The sequence below is a fragment of the Piliocolobus tephrosceles genome, chromosome 15, assembly GCF_002776525.5.
Source record: "Piliocolobus tephrosceles isolate RC106 chromosome 15, ASM277652v3, whole genome shotgun sequence".
NCBI lineage: Eukaryota > Metazoa > Chordata > Mammalia > Primates > Cercopithecidae > Piliocolobus > Piliocolobus tephrosceles.
Window position 1 is genome coordinate 28,741,567 of NC_045448.1, and position 24,852 is coordinate 28,766,418.

Consider the following 24,852-nt stretch of genomic DNA (forward strand, 5'->3'; position numbering starts at 1 on the left):
TGCTATTTTGGACAAGCTGATGAAACTGAATTGTCCAAAAAACCAATAGAAATTATCTAGTGCTGACAGAAAAAAAAAAGTACAGAAGAGAGCGTGAGAGACTAATGTATTGCTGATAGACAGTGGAAAGGTCTATCAGGTGTAATAGGAATCCTAGAAAGAGAGGAGATAGACATACAACGGGATGGGAATATTGACTAATAATTTTCCAAAACAGTGATATCAAAGCATGTATTAAAGAAGCTGTGTGATTCCAAGCAGGGTAAATAGAAAGAAAACCATGGTGAACACAACTGCTAAAAATCCAAGAGAAAGAGAAAATCTTAAATGCTGTCAGGAGAAAAAAGTCATTAGCTTCAGAGAACAATAATACGAATGATAGCTGATCTGTCACCTGAAGCTGTGGAAGACAGAAGACAATAGAATGGCATTCTCTTTAAAGTACTGAAAGAAAAAAATGACAACCTAGAATTCTTTATTTTGAGATGGAGTTTTGCTCTTGTGGCCGAGGCTAATGGCATGATCTTGGCTCACTGCAACCTCTGCCTCCCGAGTTCAAGCAATTCTCCTGCCTCAGCCTCCTGAGTAGCTGGGATTACAGACTTGTGCCACCACGCCCGGCTAATTTTGTATTTTTAGTAGAGATGGGGTTTCTCCATGTTGGTCAGGCTGGTCTAGAATTCTAAATCTAGTGAGCATATCCTTCAGTAGTAAAGTAAAATAAAGGCAAACAAGCTGAGAAAATATATTGCTGATATGCTGGCACTAGAGAATATTCAAGTTCTTCATGTTGAAAGAAAATAACATAAAAGCAAAGAACTGCAGAAAGAAATGGACAATGGTAAGGATGAATGTGAGTAAATATAAATTCTGTTTAATAGTTGTGGCTTATGGAATTTAAAATGTGGAAACAAAAATACAACTGTAGAACAAAAGACTGGAGGGTGGTAATCAGTCAAAAGTATTTGTAATCTCTAGAGCAGCCTCTGAATGAAAAAATAATGTATAATGAAAAGCTAATAGAGGAGAAAATGGAATAGTAAAAAAATAGTTGATTACTCTAAAGAAATGCAGGGAAGGAGAAAGGAATGAATAGATGGGACAAACAGAACAAATGACAGAATGGTAGACTTAAACCCAACTTCGTCGGTCATTATATTGAATATGAAAGGAGCAAACATCGGCCGGGTGCAGTGGCTCACACCTGTAATCCCAGCACTGGGAGGCCGAGGTGGGCAGATCACCTGAGGTCAGGAGTTCAAGACCAGCCTGGCCAACATGGTGAAACCCCGTCTCTACTAAAAATACAAAAATTGGCTGGCCGTGGGCACCTGTAATCCCTGATACTTGGGAGGCTGAGGCAGGAGAATTGCTTGAATCTGGGAGGCAAAGGTTTCAGTGAGCCGAGATCATGCCACCGCACTCCAGCCTTGGTGACAGAGTGAGACTCCATCCCCCCCCAAAAAAAGAAAGGAGCAAACATTGAAATTAATGCAAAGATCAGAAGACCTAACTGTTATAGATACTGTTTACAAGGGATGTGTTTTAAATCTAAGGACACAAATGAGGAAGTAAAAAAAGGAGGGGGCGGGGGGGAGAAAATATCATGCACGCATTAATCAAATGAAATCTGAGTTGGCTATATTTATGTTGGAAAAAGCTCTAAAACCGGAAGTAACACTAGAGGCAAAGAAGAGCATTGTATAATGCTAAAAGGATAAATTTAATGGAAAAATACCTTAAATTTTTATGTATATAATAATATAGGTCTAAAACTAAAAGGAAAGGTTGACAACTGTTATAAAAAGTTAAAATAAAACCACAACCGTAGTAGATCAGTGCTCCTCTTTCAGTAACTAGTAGAACAAACAGGAAAAAATCAGCAAGGGTAAAGGTTTGAATAACACAGCTACCCTGACCTACTTGGCAGATACTGAACACTTCACTCAATAATTGCAGGATATATATGCTTTTCAAATATGTATGAAACATTTACTGAAATACACCATATACTATACCATAAAGCAGACCTCAGTACATTTGAAAGAAATGACATCACAGATGTCAGCCAAAATCAATTTAATGAAAAACTGAAAAACTGTCATACTAGAGTGTACAACATTGCTGAGAGAAATAAATAAATGGAGAGATACCATATTCGTGGATTGGAAGACTTGAAATTGTGAACATGTCCATTCTTTCTAGACTTAAACCTATTTATTCCTTTTTTTTTTTTCTTGAGATGAAGTTTCACTCTTGTTGCCCAGGCTGCAGTGCAATGGTGTGATCTTGGTTTGCTGCAACCTCCGCCTCGTGGGTTCAAGGGATTCTCCTGCCTCAGCCTCCTCAGTAGCCGGGATTACAGGCGCCCGCCATCACGCCTGGCCAATTTTTGTATTTTTAGTAGAGGGGAGTTTCACCATGTTGGCCAGGCTGGTCTCTTCCTGACCTCAGGTGAACCACCCACCTCGGCCTCCCAAAGTGCTGGGATTACAGGCATGAGCCACCTCGCCCAGCCTTATTCCCAATTTAAAACCTCACAAGTTTGGGGGTGGAGGGGATAGACACAAGCCAATTTTAAAACGTATTTGAAAGTTCAAAAGGAAAATCCAAATAACAAAATTGGGATGTTTATATAACTAGATACCGAGACTTTATAAAAAGCTGTAGTAATTAAGACATTGTGGTATTGATGAAAAAAAAGGCAAATGGGGTAATGAGCTATATGTAAGTGGCTAGAAACAGACCTGTTCCTGTATGGTCACCTGATTTTTCTACAAAGCTGCCATTGCAGTTCACTGGGGAAAAGGATGATCTTTATGATAAATGGTGCTGAATCAACTGGATATCTGTGTGGATTACATCAAACCATACACAGAATTAATTTGAGATGGGTTATAGAATGAAGTGGGCTATAACAATAAAATATCTGGAAGGAAACATAAGGAAATATCTTTAGAGAAGGCAAACATTTATTGAATAAGATGCAAAAAGCCTTAACCAAAAAAAGATTGACTAAATTAAGATGTTGTAACATTTAAATTCATTAAAGAACTTCTGTTCATCAAAAGATAGCGTTAAGAGATGGAAAAAGTCCAGTTTTAAAGAATGAACAAAAGACTTAAAATGAACTTGTCCAAAAAAAAGGGGGGGGTGGATAACCTAAATGGTCTATTAAGCACATGAACAAGATACTCAATGGCCAGGCACGGTGGCTCACGCCTGTAATCCCAACACTTTGGGAGGCTGAGGCAGGCAGATTATTTGAGATCAGGAGTTCGAGATGAGCCTGAGCAGCATGGTGAAACCCTGTCTTTACAAAAATTAGCTGGGCGTGGTGGTGTGCACCTGTAATCCCAGCTGCTCAGGAGGCAGGAGAATCCTTGAACCGGGGAGGTGGATGTTGCAGTGAGCCATGGTCATGCCACTACACTCCAGCCTGGGTGACAGAGCAAGACTCCATCGAAAAAAGAAAAAGGGTACTCAACAACTTTCGTCCTTAGGGATATCAAATTAAATCCAACGAATACCACCATACACCCAACAAAATGACTAAAATTAAAAATACTGATAATTTGCAGTATCAGTAAAGATGTGGAGCAACAGTGTTAGGAGGATTATGAATTGGTATAGCCACTTTGGGAAACTGATGGTATCTGCTACTTAATAAAATAAGCCTTCTCTGTGACCTGAGCAGTTCTACTGCTTTGTTATATACATGCCTAAGATAAATATGTCCGTGGCTGTTCATAGCATTTGTAATAGCCCCAAACTTGAAATAATCCAAATAGAGTAGTAAAGATACTGTCATATAGTTCATACAATGGAATACAGGTTGAATATTTTTTATCCAAAATGCTTGGGACCCCAAGTGTTTGGATTTTGGATTTTTTTCAGATTTTTGAATATTTGCATTATACTTAACAGTTAAGCATCCCTAATTGGATAATCTGAAATCTGAAATGCTCCAATGAGCATTTTGTTTGAGCATCATATTAGCACTAAAAAAGTTTTGGGTTTTGGAGCATTTTGGATTTCAGATTAGGGATTCTCAGCCTGTATTTCAAGTGACTGTTAAACACAATTGTATGGGTGTATGTCACAGATGCAATAATGAGCAAAAGAGCATTCTCATGTTTCTTTTTATCTAAAAGTCTAATTCATAAATATATCAAATCAATATATACTGGTAGCAGTAAGGATAGTAACCTTAGGCATTACTGTCATGGTTAGGGCACAAGGGAATCTTCAGGGTTGCAGGAAGCATTCTGTATCTTGATCTGGATGGTGGTTACTCAGGTATATAGATAGTTTAAAATTCATTGAGTTACACCCGTAAAGTTAGTATACTATATGTATGTAAAATGTTAAAATATTTTCTAAACAGTAATAAGTATGGTAGATATTTGCTATAATGGGATTTTATCTGGTCTGAAATTACAATATGCTGAAAATTTCTAGGAAATTTTTGATCCAAAAATGTTCTGTGGTGAAGTGGAAAAAGTACTGGCCTTTGAGTTAGAAGACTGATTCTGAATCCTTCTCTGCTGCTTCTCACTCCCATCAGTCTTATAAAACCTGGGCACTGTGATCTTATGCGAGTTATTTAATCTCTGTCATTGTGAAGTGGAGATAATCGCTTCCCTTTTCAGATCCTGAGGTGTGAAAAGGATTGAACGAAATGATTGATGTGAAGGTGCTTTGTACCTAATGAAGTATGCCGATTTATAGTGTCTTAAAATCCAGCAAGGTTCAGATATCCAAACATTGGAATCCCTCATGGATGCTGCGATAGCAGTCTAGTTGCCCTATGTAACAGGTTGCCCGGATGATTTCTTCCTTTTTTCAGAACTCTTGAGAGTACATAAAGGGAGCAGGACTTTTGAATTGGAAGACAGCTGGGATTGCCCTGAGACATCTGCCTTATTCTGTCCAACCTTTGGCTAATTTATTTCTAATTTCTAAAACTCGTCAGAGTTTTGAACATTGGGAAAACGTTTAGCTTCTCTAACTGCATTCATCAGTTCTTCAGATGTGACTGATTATTAAATACACTTTTATGTGCCACTAAGTTGGGGAGGGGGGGGACTGCCAATTATAATTGTAAGAAGCTTTTAATTGCAAGAGTCTCGCAACTTCAGAAATATTAATTAAGGGAGAAATGTTCATCCTACAAAGTTTCTGTGCAGTGTGTTTTTGTTTTTTGTTTTGGTAAATTTTTAGTTTCTGTGGATTTGCATGACTTACAAGTTGAAGCACTTTATAGCTCTGTAAAAATTTTAGTTACACAATTACTTGAGAAGTCAAAATTATACAGAGGGAGTAAAATAAAAACTAGGTAAAATATTCACCACTGTCATTTGAATGTTTTAAATTGACATACTGAAGTGACTCACATTAGTCTTTTGACTGAGTAGTCAAGTTATAACTAAGTTTTGATAATTTACTGTTTCTCTTGTTCATTGCTATTATATCTATAAACAACTGATACGTAGTAGGCTCTCAAGCATTTGTTGAATGAGTTAATACAGTTTGTAAGTACTTTTAGCTGTGTGTGTGTTGTCTGAAAGCAGTCTGAGACCTTTAATTCTTCCAAGGCAAATACTTTTTTTTTGAGACAGAGTTTTGCTCTTGTCTCCCAGACTGGAGTGTAATGGTGTGATCTCAGCTCACTGCAACCTCCACCTCCTGGGTTCAAGCAATTCTCCTGCCTCAGTCTCCCAACTAGCTGAGATTACAGTCACCCGCCACCACTCCCAGCTAATTCTTGTATTTTTAGTAAAGACAGGGTTTCACTATGTTGGCCAGGCTGGTCTCAAACTCCTGACCTCAGGAGATCCATGCACCTCGGCCTCCCAAAGTGCTGGGATTACAGGCGTGAGCCACTGCGCCCGGCCACATTTTTTTTTTTCTTAAACTAAAATTTTCCACATTTAAAACTAAAGCTGAGATGTCTTTTTGGTGTTAGAAAACCCCAAATGTGCATCAGAAGTAGGTAATTGATGTTTGAGAATGAGCACTAAAGAAACTATGTCAGTTCTCATAATAAAAGCAGTTCTGCTGATCATTGTTTTGAATTTCAGGGGTAGTCTTATAAACTAGCATATTTGCTAAAGCACTTTTGAATGTTATCTGTGTCTCCTCTTTATTGCCTCCTTTTTACTTTTATATTAACATATTAATGGAATATATAGCTTTTTCATGTGGAGGCCTTTTTTTTTTTTTTTTTTAAGCCTCTTATTGACCTGACAAAGGAATCAGCAATTTTTAGCAGGAAATATATGGACTTTTATTTTATTTTACTTTACTTTTGAGAAAGTAAGTACTTTTGAGAAAGTAAAGGCTGAGGTGCAGTGGCACAATCTCAGCTCTCTGCAGCCTCCGCCTCCTGGGGTCACGTGAACCACCTCAGCCTCTGAGTAGCTGGGACCACAAGCATACACCATCATGCCCGGCTAATTTTTTGTATTTTTGGTAGAGATGGGGTTTCATCATGTTGCCCAGGGCGACCTCTCACTCCTGAGCTCAAGTGATCCACCCACTTTGGCCTCCCAGTGTGCTGGAATTACAGGTGTGAGCCACCATGCCCAGCCTTTATTTTTATTTTGCAGAGACAGGGTCTTGCTCTGTCACCAAGACTGAAATGCCCTAGTGCCATCATAGCTCACTGCAGCCTCAACCTCCTGGCCTCAAGCAATTCTGCTACTATGCTAGGCTAATTCTGTTTTTTAAAAAAATCTTTTGTTGACACAGGGCCTTGCTTTGCTGCCCAGGCTGATTTCGAACTCCTGGCTTCAAGCAGTCCTCCCGCTTTGACCCCCCCCCACAAAGTGCTGGAATTACAGGTGCAAGCTATTGCTCCCAGCCTATTTTCTTTTCTTAAATGCCCTTTCACTTAAGATTAAATGAGAGCTCAGCAGTAAATTTAAGGTTAAAGGGAGTCAGGGGAGATGGTGATGAGAGGAAATGATTACAAGTTGAGTTCAGTGGAGCAAGTAAGGAACTCCTCTGTCTCTCCATGCACCATTCCACTCCCCTTCATCCCACAGGTTACTGGAAACCGTATTATCTTATGGCTCAGTAATGCAAAAATGCCTCGGACCATTTAAATAGCCTTTAGAGGTTTTAATATAATGCTCTATTGGAAATATAACAATATGTTAAATTTTAATACATAGCTGATATCTTTTTTGTATTTGTTTTGATCAGAAAGTGGAGATAGCAGTAGCTAAAATTTTGGGGACTGCTGGTAACATTCCAAGAAAGTGTGAAGCTAAATCACCTACTAACAATTACAATTTAATCTCCTTTTCTTCATAGCACATTGTTCTTAATGATGCTATTCTGACATCCTACTAGATGCAGGATAAGAAAACAGGCCAGACCTTAAAGGGTACGGGCTCTGAAATCTTTTTTTTTTTTTTTTTTGAGATGGAGTCTCGCTCTTCTTGCCCAGGCTGAAGTGCTTCTCAGCTAATTGCAACCTCGCCTCCTGGGTTCAAGCGATTCTTCTGACTCAGCCTCCTGATTAGCTGGGATTACAGGCATGCACCATCAAACCCAGCTAATTTTGTATTTTTGGAGAGATGGGGTTTCTCCATGTTGATCAGGCTGGTCTTGAACTCCGACCTCAGGTGATCTGCCCACGTCAGCCTCCCAAGGTGCTGGGATTACAGATGTGAGCCACTGCGCTCGGCCCTGAAATCTTTTAGGTCTCTTTGGCTACTAGGTCTCAGGATGGCCACAGTACAGCAAAAAACAGGACTGCATTTCATCAACAGCAGACTTGAGGAGCATCATCAGGAGCCAGTAACATTGAAAATAGAAGGCAAAGATCATAGAATAACATTATTTTAAACCGTGGGACCAAATAGGGTCGTTTGCTGCCTGTGTGAGTTTTCTGATTTTTAAAATATGGGCATGACTCTTTGTAAAAGATTATTATATGAGTAAATTTTAGAAAACTGTTTTATTTATTGTTTGTCAGTACGAGGATGTCGTCCAGGAAAGATTGTGCAGATGACTGAAGCAGAAGTTCGGGGCTTATGTATCAAGTCTCGGGAGATCTTTCTCAGCCAGCCTATTCTTTTGGAATTGGAAGCACCGCTGAAAATTTGTGGTATGTAAATGGGTAAAGTTGGAAACAACTCTTTTGAATCATGTTTTTCCTCCCATGTTTACATTGAGGATGATCTAGAGAAAACATTTTCTGAAAATTTTGTATAAAACCGATCAGTAGGCTTTACTAAATAAAAGTGTATAAAAATTGAAACTTATAAAAATGACAAGTTACAGACAAGATGAAAGTACTTGCTATATTATATACAACAGATAAAAGGAGTTCTATTTATAATATATAAAGAGTTCTTAGAAATAAATAAGAGAAAGACAGTAGTATATAAAAATAACATAGGAAGATGAAGATCTTAGAAGAAATTCAAATGGCCAGTAAACATGAGGACCTCAGCCTCTTTAGTAATCAGTGATGTGCAATTTAAAACAAGTCTCCAACTCTAGTCAGATTACAAAAGAAAACCAAAAATTGATGTTTACTGTTGTCAAGGATATCAAGAAAAGGGCATTTTACTATACTGGTTAGAGAAAAATAGGTGTATAATTTAGAGGGTCAGTATGGCAACATCTGTGTCTTCTAACTTTTATGTTATTTAAATTTGTTTTGAAGATTATGCTACTTTATAACTTGTGTTCTTTTAAGTTTTACAGTGGCTTTTTTACAGTCCTTTGTACGGTGCCCAGCAAATAAGAAATACTAGCTAAGTAAATGTTTGTTTTTTGGTTGGTTGGTTGGTTTTTCTTTGAGACAGAGTTTCACTTTTGTTGCCCAGGCTGGAGTGCAATGGCACGATCTCGGCTCACTGCAACCTCCACCTCCCGGATTCAGGTGATTCTCCTGCCTCAGCCTCCCGAGTAGCTGGGATTACAGGCGTGTGCCACCACGCCCAGCTGATTTTTTGTATTTTTAGTAGAGACAGGATTTCTTCATGTTGGCCAGGCTGGTCTCGAACTCCTGACCTCAGGTGATCCACCCATCTCGACCTCCCAAAGTGCTGGGATTGTAGGCATGAGCCACTGCAGCTGGCCAGTAAATGTTTGTTGAATGGATCAATTAACTTAGAATATCATACCTTTTTTTTTTTTTTTTGAGACGGAGTCTCGCTCTGCCGCCCAGGCTGGAGTACAGTGGCCGGATCTCAGGTCACTGGTTTATGCCATTCTCCTGCCTCAGCCTCCCGAGTAGCTGGGACTACAGGCGCCCGCCACGTCGCCCGGCTAGTTTTTTGTATTTTTTAGTAGAGACGGGGTTTCACCGTGTTAGCCAGGATGGTCTCGATCTCCTGACCTCGTGGTCCGCCCGTCTCAGCCTCCCAAAGTGCTGGGATTACAGGCTTGAGCCACCGCGCCCAGCCTAGAATATCATACCTTTAAGTAAGAGGTAGTAGTTCGGAATTTGGGGAAAATAATCAGTCCCCTGTATAAACGTAAATGAAGCAGATGTAGTTACTTAGAGGTGATCTTAAAATTAGAATTAAAGTATTCTTTGAAGGTTTCTTTAAAATGTAATATAGAAATAACTTGAAGGTAATAGAAGTTATTTGTACTACGTATTTCTAAAGTTTTACTATTTGTCTCCATATTGTGTTAAAAAGTGACGTAAGTTAAACTACCAGATAATAAGATTGTTTTAGTTATCTATTGTTGTATAATAAATCATTCCAAAACTTTGTGGCTTACAGCAACATTAATTTACCATCTCACAATTTCTGTGGGTCAGGAATTCAGGAACAGCTTAGTGGGTCCTCTGGCTCTGGGTCTCTCACAAGGCTCCAATTAAGGCGTGATCTCAGGCTGCAGTCATCTGAAGGTTGAACTGTGAAAGGATTCAGTTCCTTATAGGCTGATGGACTAAGAGCCTCAGTTCCAAATGAGCTGTTGGTCAGAGGCCTCCCTCAGTTCTTTGCTACGTGGGATGCTTCATTAGACAGCTGGTTTCATCAGCGAGCATGGAAGAAGGTGAGAGAGTGCAAGCAAGATGAAAGTCACAGTCTTTTGTAACTTAATCTTGGAAGTGACAGCCTATCTCACTTTTGCTTGTTAGAAGTAAGTCACTAAATATAGCCCATACTCAAGGGCAGGGGAGGATTACACAGGATGTGAACATTGGGAATCATTTCATAGAAGCTGCTTATAACAGTAACCAGTTTTTCTAAAACTGACTTTTTCTCTTTTTAGGAGATATTCATGGACAATATACGGATTTACTGAGATTATTTGAATATGGAGGTTTCCCACCAGAAGCAAACTATCTTTTCTTAGGAGATTATGTGGACAGAGGAAAGCAGTCTTTGGAAACCATTTGTTTGCTATTGGCTTATAAAATCAAATATCCAGAGAACTTCTTTCTCTTAAGAGGAAACCATGAGTGTGCTAGCATCAATCGCATTTATGGATTCTATGATGAATGTAAGTGAAAATAAAGACTTAGAAAAGTAATTCATGGAAACTTTGCCTAATTATTTTCCAGTTCAAAATAATTCCTTGGATTCAGAGTTTTTTCAAAATAAGATCTATCAGGCATAGGCCAGGAAGAGGAACCTGAAACTGGGAAACATGTTACTAATTAAATTGGTTCGTTGAGATCTCCTTGGTCATGTTTCAGATTGACTGGCTGCAGCTTACTTGGCTGAAGAGGCTCTTTTAAAATTAGTTTATCTAGAAACTATCCAGATGAAACAGAAGTCACTGTAGACAGTGGCTCTTGGTTTTCTAGTGTCCGTTAAGGTTTTAGCTCTCAGCATTCTTGTAGTATGACAGAAGCTCTATTAGTCCTGTGTCACAAGAATTGAGAAATTCTGTGAAACTCTTTAAAAGTCAGAGTTTAATATTGTTAGAATTTAAATATGTGTCTATAAACCTTGGAAGACAAAGATACTGAATACTCTGCAGTATCCTTATTTTACTCTCTTTTTCATTAGTAGGAAATCACCGATTTGGTATGGTATGTTTCCAAGTGTTATTATTAAAATACCCTACTAGATTCAAATTTGGTCTTTTGGTTTTATTAGAGTACGGGAGTAAGTATATGTTTGGGTAATTAGAATCAATTATAATTTTCAAATTGAATTCTTTTTTTTATTGCTGTCTTCCCTGTTAGAATCTATTTTTGCTTTTTTTCAGTCCTTAATTATGTTAGAGACCTATTTAAATTCATATCTCCTTGATTTACATAATGATTTGACAAAGTTTGAGGGTGTGTTATATGTGCCAGGCACTATTGTGAACACAGTGCGTGAAGCAAGACACAATACAGATGATCTCTGTTCTCATGGAGCTTATATTCTTTTTTTTTCCCCTCAAGTGTTTATCCAGCAGTGATTGGCCTTACCTGTCCACCCAAATAGCAGGTTATCGGCCTAGTTGGGATTGTATGTCCTTGTAGTGAAAAAAGGCTCTATCAGGCTTCCAGTGCTTAATGAAAATAGCCTTTCTTTTTTCTTTTTTTTTGAGACGAAGTTTTGCTCTTATCACCTGAGCTAGAGTGTAATGGTGTGATCTCAGCTCACTGCAACCTCCACCTCCCGGGTTCAAGTGATTCTCCTGCCTCAGCCTTCTGGTTAGCTGGGATTACAGGCATGCACCACCTTGCCTGGCTAATTTTGTATTTTTAGTAGAGATGAGGTTTCTTTGTGTTGGTCAGGCTGGTCTTGAACTCCCAACCTCAGGTGATCCACCCACCTCGGCCTCCCAGAGTGCTGGGATTACAGGCGTGAGCCACTGCGCCTGGCCATGAGCTTACATTCTAATAGAAATGATTCTGTGTTTGATTTTATATTGTATTTTATTTCTGAGATGTAGTGTGTGGTTTGAATTACTTAGACTAACAGAGGAAATGGGTTGGAGTACATCAAACTACAACATTCTTCCTAAAGCTACATCAGAAATGGAGGTATATTTTTAAAGGATAAAAGATGGGCAAGAATGTCCTTGGGGGTAGAAATGACATCAAATGAAATCATGTATGGGAGAGCAACTTGTAAACAGCGCTTTGAGTTACGTACTTTCTTATTAAGGGGCAGGTGGCGGCATAAAAGCACAGGAAGTTAGTACTTGTGTCTTTCATCCCTTCCCTAGCTTAGTAGTTGTACCTTATTACCAAATTCAGGAAAATTGAGTAACTCTAAAAAGGTGAACATACACTTGAGGTTGTCTTTATCGTAGCTTTTTATGCTAGGCTATAGGAAAATTATAGCCTTTGTGCCTCTATTTATACTTCCTATAATGCCAAGTTGTAATTCACACAAGAGAGAATACCAGTTAAACACTTGGAAATTTTCCTTCCTTGGCGGTAAGTTTATACTGTGTTGCTCAATGCATTAGTGTTAAAATGGACAGTTTCCAGAGGCACCCTTTCACTTCTGCTTGCTTGTTTGACTAGGTATTTAGTCCACATATTGAAGGGAAAAAAATGGGCCAAGAACCTATTAGACTGTTTAAAAATTGCTATATTATAGTGATCTTAAAAGACAAAAATTGTTTGATGTATTTCATAAAACACCTAGCATAGTCTTTGGGTTTTGTTTTTTAAGTGTTAAATTTGATTAGGTTTATTTTATTTAAGTTGTCAGAAATTGTATGTGTTTATAATGTACAGCATGATGTTTTGAAGTACATATACATTGCAGAATGGTTAAATCTGGCTGATTTAACATATGCATTACCTCAAAAAGCATTTTGGGAGAAAACAACACTTAAAATTTAGTGTTTTACGAGGATACAATGTAGTGTTAACTGTAGTCACTATGTTATACAGTATATCTTCTGTGTTTATTCCTACTACCCAACTGATACTTTGTATTCTTTGACCAACATCTTCCCATCCCACCGGTACCCCCCAGCACAATCTTTGAAGTCTTGGTAACTTTACTGAAAGTATTGAATGTTTATTATAGTTGTTGCCTTTTTAAAAGTATGTAAATAACATTTATGCATTATAGAAAAAGTTCTTCTTTATAGATAAACATGAAGAAGAAAATTGAAATCATTCATAATCCTGTGGCTTTGAGATAACTGATGAGAACAGTTTTAGATTTTTTAATTTATTCTGTTCTTTTTATAGGCAAACGAAGATTTAATATTAAATTGTGGAAGACCTTCACTGATTGTTTTAACTGTCTGCCTATAGCAGCCATTGTGGATGAGAAGATCTTCTGTTGTCATGGAGGTAGACTAGTAAATTTGCCTTACAGATTTTTTGTATTCTTCTGTTATTCGGAAAATACCTATAATAATTAAGAGACTGTGGGAAAACAAAGCAGTGCTTGTGTGAAAACTCAAGTGATTAAAACTGTTTTAAGCATGGCTAAACCTCTTTTAATAATAGAAATTTATTTATAAATAAAAATGTAATGCTTCTTTAAATAAAGTTTCACATATAAAGAGGATAACTAGAGTTGTTTGAGAAAGTCTCCTTTGCCTCAAGTTTTAACAGAAAGACACCCCTGCTATTTGTTAGTGAAAATGAGAGGATCGTTGTCTTTCTGCCCATATTGAAATATTTCATCAGAATCCAAGTAAAATTGAGTTTAATATTAACATATATCAAGAATTCTAGGCTTCATATAGTATGTTTGCTTTAGTCTTAACGATAAAATAAAATAATTTTTGGTAGATTGGTAAGTTACTCTGTATGGCTTATGATATAAGCTTGAAGTTTATTTTGAAAGTTTATTTGAAAAATTAATGTATATGTCTAACACCTGGCTAGATGCCATGTAGATAATGTATGATCTGACGGTCTTGAAGAGTTAAAAACCTGTTGCGAAGATATTTATGAAACATAATTGAATAATAAAAGGTACTTAATATGTCAGAACTTACTAAGACACTAATTAAGAGAAGTCAGGAGGAGGAAAGACTGGGCACATATGTGTATGGAGGCATGGGTTTTAGAGGATAAATAGACTTTGGAGAAGTTAAAAGGACTTGAGACACTCTTTGTTGCTAGTTTAGGGAATGTGTAAGAACTGGACTGGCCTGACTAGATAGGTCAAGTACATGCTGGGAAATGATGGGATCAGATTGTGGAGATTTGAATATTGAGCAAAGGAGTTTGATGAATGATTTAATAACCATATTGGGTTTTTGTACAGGGAAGTAATTTAATGGAAATAGTGTAAGAAAATTAGTTTTTCATCAGTATACGGGAAGAATTAAAGTGGAAAAATGCTGAAAAGCTAGATGCACTTGCCTAGGCCTGAGGTAATAAATGGTTTATTCTCTGGCAGAACATAATTCACTATATTAATTGAAATATGTTTTCCAGTAGATATTAAACACGTAATGAATTGTAGTTCTTGTACATTAGTCTAGCATAAGGATAGAAGTGTTGCAGTATGGATATGAATGTTTAGCTTCATTCCTTGTGATGATACTTGGATTGCCTACCAGAGAGGAATAGTAGCTTATATACCACTTTAAAGATTGCAAAGTATTTTTATGAGCTTTTCCTGTTAATCCTTCTGATCAGTAGTTTGTGACTTCATGAAGATAATGAACATGTTGGAGTGGGATGTGAAAAGAAGGTCATAGTCTTAGGGAACCAAGTGGGGCACTTTCATTTAGAAGTTGAAATGTTTAAGATTAGTGGCAAGAACTGGCAAAAGTGGTAGGAAGGGTTGCAGTTGATTATGTTTCTATGAAGGCCAGGGAATGATTCGAAAAAAGAATAGTGGGTTTTTTTTTTCCTTAGGAAGTCTTTTGAAATATAAAGCAATTTCTTTTCCCTAGTAGGGAAAAATGGAAAAAAAATTATAATGCTTTATTATTATCAAAGTGGGATTCCTAATAACTCTGTCTTGCCCTTTAAGACATTAAAAGGAGCCAGGCTCAGTGGCTCATGCCTGTAATCCCAGCACTTTGGGTGGCCGAGGCAGGCGGATCATGAGATCAAGAGATCGAGACCAGCCTGGCCAACATGGTGAAACCCCGTCTTTACTAGAAATACAAAAAATTAGCTGGGTGTGGTGGCGCTCGCCTGTAGTCCCAGCTACTTGGGAGGCTGAGGCAGGAGAATCGCTTGAACCTGGAAGTGGAGGTTGCAGTGAGCTAAGATCACACTACTGCACTCTAGCCTGGTAGATGGAGTAAGACTCTGTCCCCCCCAAAAAAAAAGACATTAAATGGGACACTTTGCAGTATCTTTGATTTCACATGGTGAATCTATTTTGATTGTATGCTTTTTATTCAGTGACTATTAAAATATTAAAATTTTTAGCTATCAGTACCATGTCTCATCTTTTTATTTTTAGGATTGTCACCAGACCTGCAATCTATGGAGCAGATTCGGAGAATTATGAGACCTACTGATGTCCCTGATACAGGTAAGTATAGAGAGAAGTTTAATTATTTTGTTTAAAGTGTTGTCATGTTTGAACCTGGTTATATTTAGTGGAAGTAGGATTGGTTTATTAAGAGTTTTTTTTATAGTCAGTAAGTCAGCTGCAGATTTTTTGCAGTAATACAAAATTTTTCACTTTGCACTGATCCTCAAAATGTGGAACCTTTTTATTTATAGTCATAATATGATTCTGTCACCCTTATTTGATCACAAAAAAGATTTTGCTATTGAGTCCTCATACCTATTTTTCTAAATTCCCTCGTTCATCCTGGCATTGGTTGTGTTTCAAAAACTTGTTAAATTAGCCAAAAGTTTTTTAACTAAAATAATCTGTTCTTTGCTTCTTAGGCAAGGATACAACTACCTTCTTTTCAGTTGTCTGGTAGTTTTTTGTTATTTTCTGCATCCTCTATTTCACATTTTTAGAGCTTTTTTTCAAGGGGGTGTGGGAGGGATTTCTCTTTGTTGCCCAGGCTAGACTCGAATTCCTAGGCTCAAGCAATATTCCTGCCTCAGCTTCTGAGTAGCTAGGACTCCAGGCATGTGCTGTACCTGGCTTAAATTTTTAGAGCTCTTAAGGCTCTAGAGACCTGTGGTCAGTTTTGTGAAAATTACATTGGAAATCTGTGGGAAGACTGGGAGCAGTGGCGCTCACGCCTGTAATCCCAGCATTTTGGGAGGCTGAGGTGGGCAGGATCACTTGAGGTCAGGAGTTCGAGACCAGCCTGACCAACAAGACGAAACCCCATATCTACTAAAAATAACAAAAATTAGCTGGGCATGGTGGTGCGTACCTTTAATCCTAGCTACTCAAGAGGCTGAGGCGGCCGGGTGCGGTGGCTCAAGCCTGTAATCCCAGCACTTTGGGAGGCCGAGACGGGTGGATCACGAGGTCAGGAGATCGAGACCATCCTGGCTCTAACACAGTGAAACCCCGTCTCTACTGAAAAATACAAAAAACTAGCCGGGCGAGGTGGCGGGCGCCTGTAGTCCCAGCTACTCGGGAGGCTGAGGCAGGAGAATGGCGGGAACCCGGGAGGCGGAGCTTGCAGTGAGCTGAGATCTGGCCACTGCACTCCAGCCTGGGCGACAGAGCGAGACTCTGTCTCAAAAAAAAAAAAGAGGCTGAGGCACGAGAATCGCTTGAACCCGGGAGACAAGAGGTTGCAGTGAGCCGAGATCTCACCACTGCACTCCAGCCTGGGCGACAGAGTGAAACTATCTCAAAAAAAAAAAAAAAAAAAAAAAGAAACAGCCACCACAAAAAAATGCTACTCAGAACTACACATCAACCATTATAAATGGTATAGATCCTCTGCTGTCAGTAGCCATGTAATACACTGTATGTTGTAATAAATCGTGTTATAATTTATTATAATTTATTTTTTTTGAGACGGAGTCTTTCTCTGTCACCAGGCTAGGGGGCAATGGCGCAATCTCAGCTCACTGCAAGCTTCGCCTCCTGGATTCAAGTGATTCTTATGTCTCAGCCTCCCGAGTAGCTGGGACTACAGGCACCCACCACTGCGCCCAGCTAATTTTTTGTATTTTTAGTAGAGACGAGGTTTCACCCTGTGGCCAGAATAGTCTTGATCTCTTGACCTCGAGATCCACCCGCCTCAGCCTCCCAAAGTGCTGGGATTACAGGCGTGAGCCACTGTGCCTGGCCTGCGTTATGAGCTTTTTTACATAACACGACTTGTGTTGATTATTTTTAAAAGTATGCATTTTATCACAGTTTTTTATTGTAATTATAGAATACATTTGACTAAATGTGATAGAAACTAGTATTTAAATAGTATTTTATTTAAAACGCTGTTTTTAGGCCTTGTGCACTAGTTCATGCTTGTAATTCCAGCACTTTGGGAGGCCAAGGCAGGAAGATCACTTGAGGCCAGGAGTCGAGACCAACCTGGGCAACATAACACCCACCTCTACAGAGAAAAAAAAAAAAAAAATTAGCCACATGTGGTGGTGCCCCAGCTACTCAGGAGGCTGAGGCAGGAGGATCACTTGAGCCCAGGAAGTTGAGGCTGCAGTGACCTGTGATTGTGCTCCTGCACTCTAGCCTGGGTGACAGAATGAGACCCTGTCTTTCAAAAAACACCCAAAGTGCTATTTTTAAAATAAGGTATAATATAAATATGTATTAGTCATTCTTCAGAATTTGTTTATAGTTCAGATGTAAATTTCAAGTGTGATATGCTAGGCTTCTATTTTTAGCATATTTTATTTTAGCATATTTTAATGACAAGTTTTTGAGATGCTGAAAACGGTTATGTTAATCTTTGATAGTGTCTGCAACATTCAGAAATTTAATTTATAAATTAATACATTATTTGAAACAGTCTAGTTGATTGCAATGCTAGCTCATTAAACAATGAATCTTGACTGAAAACCCTTTTTTTTTTTCTTTTGGAAACGGAATTTCACTCTTGTTGCCCAGACTGCAGTGGCGCAATCTTAGCTCACTGTAACCTCCGCCTCCCCGTTTCAAGCAGTTCTCTTGCCTCAGCCTCCCGAGTAGCTGGAATAACAGGCACGTGTCACTGCCCAGCTAATTTTTGTATTTTTAATAGAGATGGGGTTTCACCATGTTGGCCAGGCTGCTCTTGAACTCCTGACCTCAGGTGATCCGCCCACCTTGGCCTCCCAAAGTGCTAGGATTACAGGCATTAGCCACCATGCCCGACCTGAAATTCTTATCTTGACCCTGTTAAGGTTAAAGAATTCCAGATTGTTGTTGCTACCATTATTTGATTTTTTTAATGCATCGAGATTGTCATGTTTCCTAAACCTTAAACTGTATTCTAATTTTATACAGTTTTATTGTCACACTGAAATTATAGATTCTTAATACCTTAGCTTTCTACTGGAAACAGGCTGGAAAGTGTGAGAGCATTATTAAGCACTGGATGTGTGTATATTTTCGAAGAGTCAGCTTCAACCAGAAAGGGCTTACGAATTGAGACTGACTGTTCAGTGGATTTTGTGTGCCAGTGAATTTCTTAAAACATCATACAGGAAGCTTGGGATATATCAACGATAGAAATTGAGTACATTGCCGCTAATTCTACAAATGGTTTTATAATGCCTTTATCAAGATATGATGTACTGTAACTGAAAATGAAGATGCCCTTCCCTCCTAAACCATACTGTGATGTTTATGGATTCTTTAAAATTCTTAAAACTGACTTTTTTTTTTTTTAATTTTTTTTTTATTATACTTTAAGTTCTAGGGTACATGTGCATAACGTGCAGGTTTGTTACATATGTATACTTGTGCCATGTTGGTGTGCTGCACCCAAAAACTGACTTACTTTTTAAAAAATATCTTTTCGGCCGGGCGCGGTGGCGCACATCTGTAATCCCAGCACTTTGGGAGGCTGAGGCAGGCGGATCAGGAGGTTAGGAGATTGAGACCATCCTGGCTAACACAGTGAAACCCTGTCTCTACTAAAAATGCAAAAAATTAACTGGGTGTGGGGTGTGCGCCTGTAGTCCCAGCTACTCAGGAGGCTGAGGCAGGAGAATGGCATGAACATGGGGGTGGAGTTTGCAGTGAGCCGAGATTGTGCCACTGCACTCCAGCCTGAGACTCCATCTCATATATATATACACACACACACACATTTATATATATATATACACACACATTTATATATATACACACACACATATATATACACACACACACATTTATATATACACACACACACACACACACACATATATATATATATACTCTTAGCCACTATAATTCTTAGAAAATCACTATCATCATCTCAACATCCACCCTTTTAATATCACTACAGTTGGACTTTTACCCACTCTGTTACCCTCAGTCACCAAGAAGCTTGCATTAAGGTCTGATGATTTAATTGTAAGTGGCACATTTTTGGTCTTTGTCCTACTGCCCTTGTTCATGGCACATGTCCTACTTTAGGACAGTTGTTTCCCTTTTCAGGATACCTTTCCTAAGCCCTTTGTCTTGATCATTCCTTCTCAATACTTACGCTCATTCTCCCTCATCTGCCTGCCTATTAAATGTTTGGAGTCCTCAGAATTCATTTACTGGTCTTCTCACTTTGTATTCCCAAGGTGGTCTGAGTCCCTCTTAAGATTTCCACTACCATTAATATGATAACAATACTCAGGTAAATATTTTTAACCGTGACCTCTTTTCCAAGGCTCCAGACATTACCAAAGTCAAGGATCTGATCTGATTTTGTTCTTCCACATTTAAAAAAGAATCCTCAGGGCCTCAGTAGAAAATGTTTTTTTTTTTCCCCTTCAAGTGATCTATAGATCAAATACAATTCCAATGAAATCACAGTTGAGTTTTTTATGGAATTAGGCAAATTGTTTTTAATGTTTATGTGGAAGAACAAAAGATCAAAAAGTAACCGAGACAGTCTTGAGAGAAAAAAAAATTGAGGATACTAGCCCTGCCGAATATAAAGACTTGCTTAAAAGCTCTAGTCTGTGGCCGGGCGCGGTGGCTCAAGCCTGTAATCCCAGCACTTTGGGAGGCCGAGACAGGCGGATCACGAGGTCAGGAGATCGAGACCATCCTGGCTAACACGGTGAAACCCCGTCTCTACTAAAAATACAAAAACTAGCCGGGCGAGGTGGCGGGCGCCTGTAGTCCCAGCTACTCGGGAGGCTGAGGCAGGAGAATGGCGTAAACCCAGGAGGCGGAGCTTGCAGTGAGCTGAGATCCGGTCACTGCACTCCAGTCCGAGCGACAGAGCGAGACTCCGCCTCAAAAAAAAAAAAAAGCTCTTGTCTGTTACTGGCTCAGGGATAAATAAAATGGACTAACGGAATAGACTGGTGCTCAGAAACAGTGGAACTGTAAGGAAAGGATGAACTATTGAGGAAAGGCCGCTGGTTTCTTTGGTTATTCATATGGAGAAACTACACAAAAGATGAACAGTGTTTTCCATATATTATTGTGCTATAAGTGCCATACACATATTTCCTATATGTGGAAAGGGTTGGAAAGCACTACCTTAAGAGGCCATGGAAGATTATATTTGTATGGTTGCTTTAACAAAAATATGAGTTACATAGGCTGGAATACTTGGGCAAGTGATTGTCATTGTTTAGTGATTGTCATTGTCATTGTAAGAGGGCCAGAGAGGAACTGAAATTTGATGTAGATGTGCTATAAATCTGTAAATGTTGTTCTTAATTGCTGTATTTCTGTCCTTTAAAGGTTTGCTCTGTGATCTGCTATGGTCTGATCCAGATAAGGATGTGCAAGGCTGGGGAGAAAATGATCGTGGTGTTTCCTTTACTTTTGGAGCTGATGTAGTCAGTAAATTTCTGAATCGTCATGATTTAGATTTGATTTGTCGAGCTCATCAGGTATGAAATATAAGACTCTTAAGTGTTTTCTTTTTTCTTTCTTTTTTTGGGGGCAGACGGGGAGGGCAGACAGCGTCTTGCTCTGTCACCCAGACTGGAGTGCAATGGCGCAATCTCTGCTCACTGCAACCTGTGCCTCCTGGGTTCAAGCAATTCTCATGCCTCAGCCTTACAAGTAGCTGGGACTATAGGTGTGTGCCACCACACCTGGACTCTTAAACAGTTATTATTTGTTAACTTCACATAAGTCCTCTCATTTTGTTTTGAGGAAACATATCCAAGAAAGCTAAATGAGTTGTACAAGGAAAGCAGTAGGAGAGGCGGCAGAGCCAGTTCCTGGATCTCACACTTAACAATCTAATGATTTGTTGACCTTTTATCACACTAAAAGAGGAAATGTTTAGAAATATTTGGGGACTGGGCGTGGTGGCTCACATCTATAATCCCAGCACTTTGGCAAGCTGAGGTAGATGGATTGCTTAAGCACGGGAGTTTGAGACCAGCCTGGGCAACAAAATGAGATCCCATCTCTACAAAAAAATAAAAAATTTAGTTGGGTGTGGTGGTGCATACCTGTGGTCCCAGCTACATGGGAGGCTGAGGTGGGAGGATCGCTTGAGCCTAGGAGATCAAGGCTGCAGTGAGCCATGTTTATGCCACTGCTCTCCAGCCCTTGTGAAAGAGCCAGACCCAGTCTCAAAAAAAAAAAAAAAAAAGAATGTGTTTTTGTAGTATACAGCAAATCTAACAAAATTTTCAGTGCTGCTTTGAAGCTTTGTAGACATGGTTTAGATTTTATTTTTTATTTTATTTTATTTTTTTGAGATAGAGTCTCACTCTGTCACCCAGGCTGGAGTGCAGTGGCACGATCTCTGCTCACTGTAACCTCCACCTCCCAGGCTCAAGTGATTCTCCTGCCTCAGCCTCCGGAGCAGCTGGGATTACAGGCACACACCACCACGCCTGGCCCATTTTTGTATTTTTAGTAGAGACATGGTTTCACTATGTTGGCCAGGCTGGCCTTGAACTCCTGAGCTCAAGTGATCTGCCTGTCTCAGCCTCACAAAGTGCTCAGATTACAGGCCCGAGCATGAACCAGTGTGTCCAGCCTCATTTTTGTATGGTCTTTGTGCATAATGGCGATTTGATAAGAACAAACCACACTTTAAAAAAGCATTTTTTAGACCAGTGAAGAATTGTATTATGGCTCGGTGCAGTGGCTCATGCCTGTAATTCCAGCACTTTGGAAGGCTGAGGTGGGTGGATCCTTTGAGCCCCAGGAGTTGGAGACCAGTCTGGGCAACATGGCAAAACCCCGTCTCTACAGAAGATACAAAACTTAGCCAGGTGTGGTGGCGTGCACCGGTAGTCCCAGCTTACTTGGGAGGCTGTGGCAGGAGAATTGCTTGAGCTTGGGAGGCGGAGGTTGCAGTGAGTGTAGATTGCACCATTTCACTCCAGCTTGTGCAATGGGTGTGAAACCCAGTCTCAAAAAAGAGAGAAAATTTGATTGTAGACTCGGTAATAGGTATCAATTATTTAATCTTTTAATTGTTTATTTTTGTTTGAGGCCAAGTCTCAGTTTGTCATGCAGGCTGGAATGCAATGGCACGATCTCGACTCACTGCAACCTCTGCCTCCTGGGTTGAAGTGATTCTCCTGCCTCAGCCTCCCAACTAGCTAAGACTACAGGTGCCTGCCACCACACCCGGCTAATTTTTGTATTTTTAGTAGAGACAGGGTTTCACTACGCTGGTCAGGCCGGTGTCAAACTCCTGACCTCAGGTTATTCGCCCACCTCAGCCTCCCAAAGTGCTGGGATTACAGGTGTGAGCCACTGCTCCTGGCCGGTATCAATTATTTTAGCTGTGTCATAATCATTAATTGTTATGTAAGAAGAATGTCTGTGTTTTTCCAAGAATGCATACTCAAATGTGTAGAGGTAAAATGACATGCCTGGGATTTGCTTTAAAATAACATCAGCAGAGAGAAAAGGGGAGGGGGAAGATAAATGAAACAAATGTTGCAAAATCATGAAAAGTATTGAATTAGGCTGATGAGTTAATGGGAGTTAATTCAAGTCTTCTTGATCTACTTTTGTGTATATTTGAAATTTTTCGTTATAAAAACATTTATACAGTTTAGGGTTTTTGGTTGTCTTTTATGTCCTCCACCACTAGATTGCATACTCTCTAAGGAAGGGATTACGACTTGTATTTGAACTCTGTTGATTTGTACTGTTGCTGACATTGTAGCATATTGTATCATGCACACATAGTGTTGAATAAATTAACTAATAAAAGCATATTTAATTAAGTGTGTGCTGTCCCACAGTACTTCCCTTTTTTTCTGGAGCTTTACTCCCCATGACACTTACTACTGCTGGCTCTTTCTTTGATCCTAAGTGATACAAGTGACTGGCTTTTCATTCTTTGCATATTGTATATTACATGCCACTTTTATTTAGCAGGATTTTTTGGTGGTTCCGTTGAAATGAGGTCATGTTCCCACATCCTTTGCTTTTGACAAAGTAGTATTTTGTTGTTGTTGTTTGGCAAAGTAGTATTTTGTTGTTGGTGGTGGTGTTTTGTGAGACGGTCTCACACTGTCACCCAGGCTGGTGTGCAGTGGCACCATCTTGGCTCACTGCAACCTCCGCCTCCCGGGTTCAAGCGATTCTCCTGCCTCAGCTCCTGAGTATCTGGGACTACAGGCGCACGCCACCCCGCCTGGCTAGTTTTTGTATTTTCAGTAGAGACAGGGTTTCACTATGTTGACCAGGCTGGTCTCGAACTCCTGACATCGTGATCTGTCCACCTTGGCCTCCCAAAATGCTGAGATTACAGGGGGGAGCCACCGCGCCCAGCCCAGCAGTTTTTTAAATCAGTAAAACTGTGTTTATGATTTTGATAAATATGCCTTCTATTTATTAGGTAACAAGGCAGAATTGCTAAGTTTCATAACTAAAATGACCCCTGATAATCAATTTTTTTCAGCCATAGATCTTTATTCACTGCTCTTTTCAGAAATAAATGATGATTTTTAAAAATCAGGTTTCTGAATTACACTAGCTTGCTGGTCTTCTGTTTTCCAGAAACTGCCAAAATCCTCCTATTGTGCTTATTTTCAAATATTGTCTCTCACATTCTACAAATATTGCCTTTAAAAAAGAAAATTTGAAAGAATGAACAAGTAAGCAAACTAAAAAACCAAGAACTGAAAATACGGAGTCCGTGACCAGCCTGGGCAACACAGTGAAACACAAAACCCTGTCTCTACAAAAAATAAAAAGATTGGCTGGGCACAGTGGCTCACACCTGAAATCCCAGCGTTTTGGGAGGCCGAGGCGGGTGGACCACCTGAGGTCAGGAGTTCAAGGCCAGCCTGACAAACATGGAGAAACCCCATCTCTACTAAAAATACAAAATTAGCCGGGCCTGGTGGCACATGCCTGTAATCCCAGCTATTCGGGAGGCTGAGGCAGGGGAATGGCCTGAACCTAAGAGGTGGAGGTTGCAGTGAGCCAAGATCGCATGGTAGCACTCCAGCCTGGGCAAACAAGAGTGAAACTCTGTCTCAAAATAAATAAATAAATAAATACAAAAAAAATTAGCCAGAGATGGTGCTACACACTTGTGGCCTCAGCTACTCAGGAGGCTGAGGTGGGAAGATCTCTTGAGCCCCAGGAAGTCATGACTGCAGTGAGCAAAGATTGTGCCATTGCACTCCAGCCTAGGCAGCAGAGCGAGACCCTGTCTCCACACAGAAACAACTAAAAACATGAGTACCATGCGCTATGTCGAGCAGGAGTCACAGGGATTAGATAATGTGGTTATGGTCTTAAGAGAAAAGGTTCATCTAAATTGTACCATAAGATAATTTCAACAGAAGCATGTTCCTAGTACTGAGGTAGGAGTTATTTTAATAAGTAAATGCCTTTGTAATTGCTTTTTTGTGTTAGCAAGTGGTGTAGGATAATTTTGCTAATTAAAGGATCTCTAAAATAAATTTAAAAATAATCTTGCCCACCATAAATAAACATAAAATATTTACATATTATTGCG

General features: G+C 39.4%; 1 protein-coding gene across 3 annotated transcripts in view; it reads left to right on the forward strand.

Annotated features, from left to right (window-relative positions):
* Positions 1-24,852, forward strand: part of PPP1CB (protein phosphatase 1 catalytic subunit beta) — a 52,515-nt gene that overhangs the window by 17,318 nt on the left and 10,345 nt on the right. For all 3 annotated transcript variants that reach the window (XM_023217272.2, XM_023217270.2, XM_023217271.2), the window contains exons 3-7: positions 7,988-8,119; positions 10,252-10,482; positions 13,136-13,240; positions 15,327-15,398; positions 20,637-20,788. In XM_023217272.2, the coding sequence (XP_023073040.1) occupies positions 7,988-8,119; positions 10,252-10,482; positions 13,136-13,240; positions 15,327-15,398; positions 20,637-20,788 (692 nt within the window). The remainder of the gene's footprint in view (positions 1-7,987; positions 8,120-10,251; positions 10,483-13,135; positions 13,241-15,326; positions 15,399-20,636; positions 20,789-24,852) is intronic.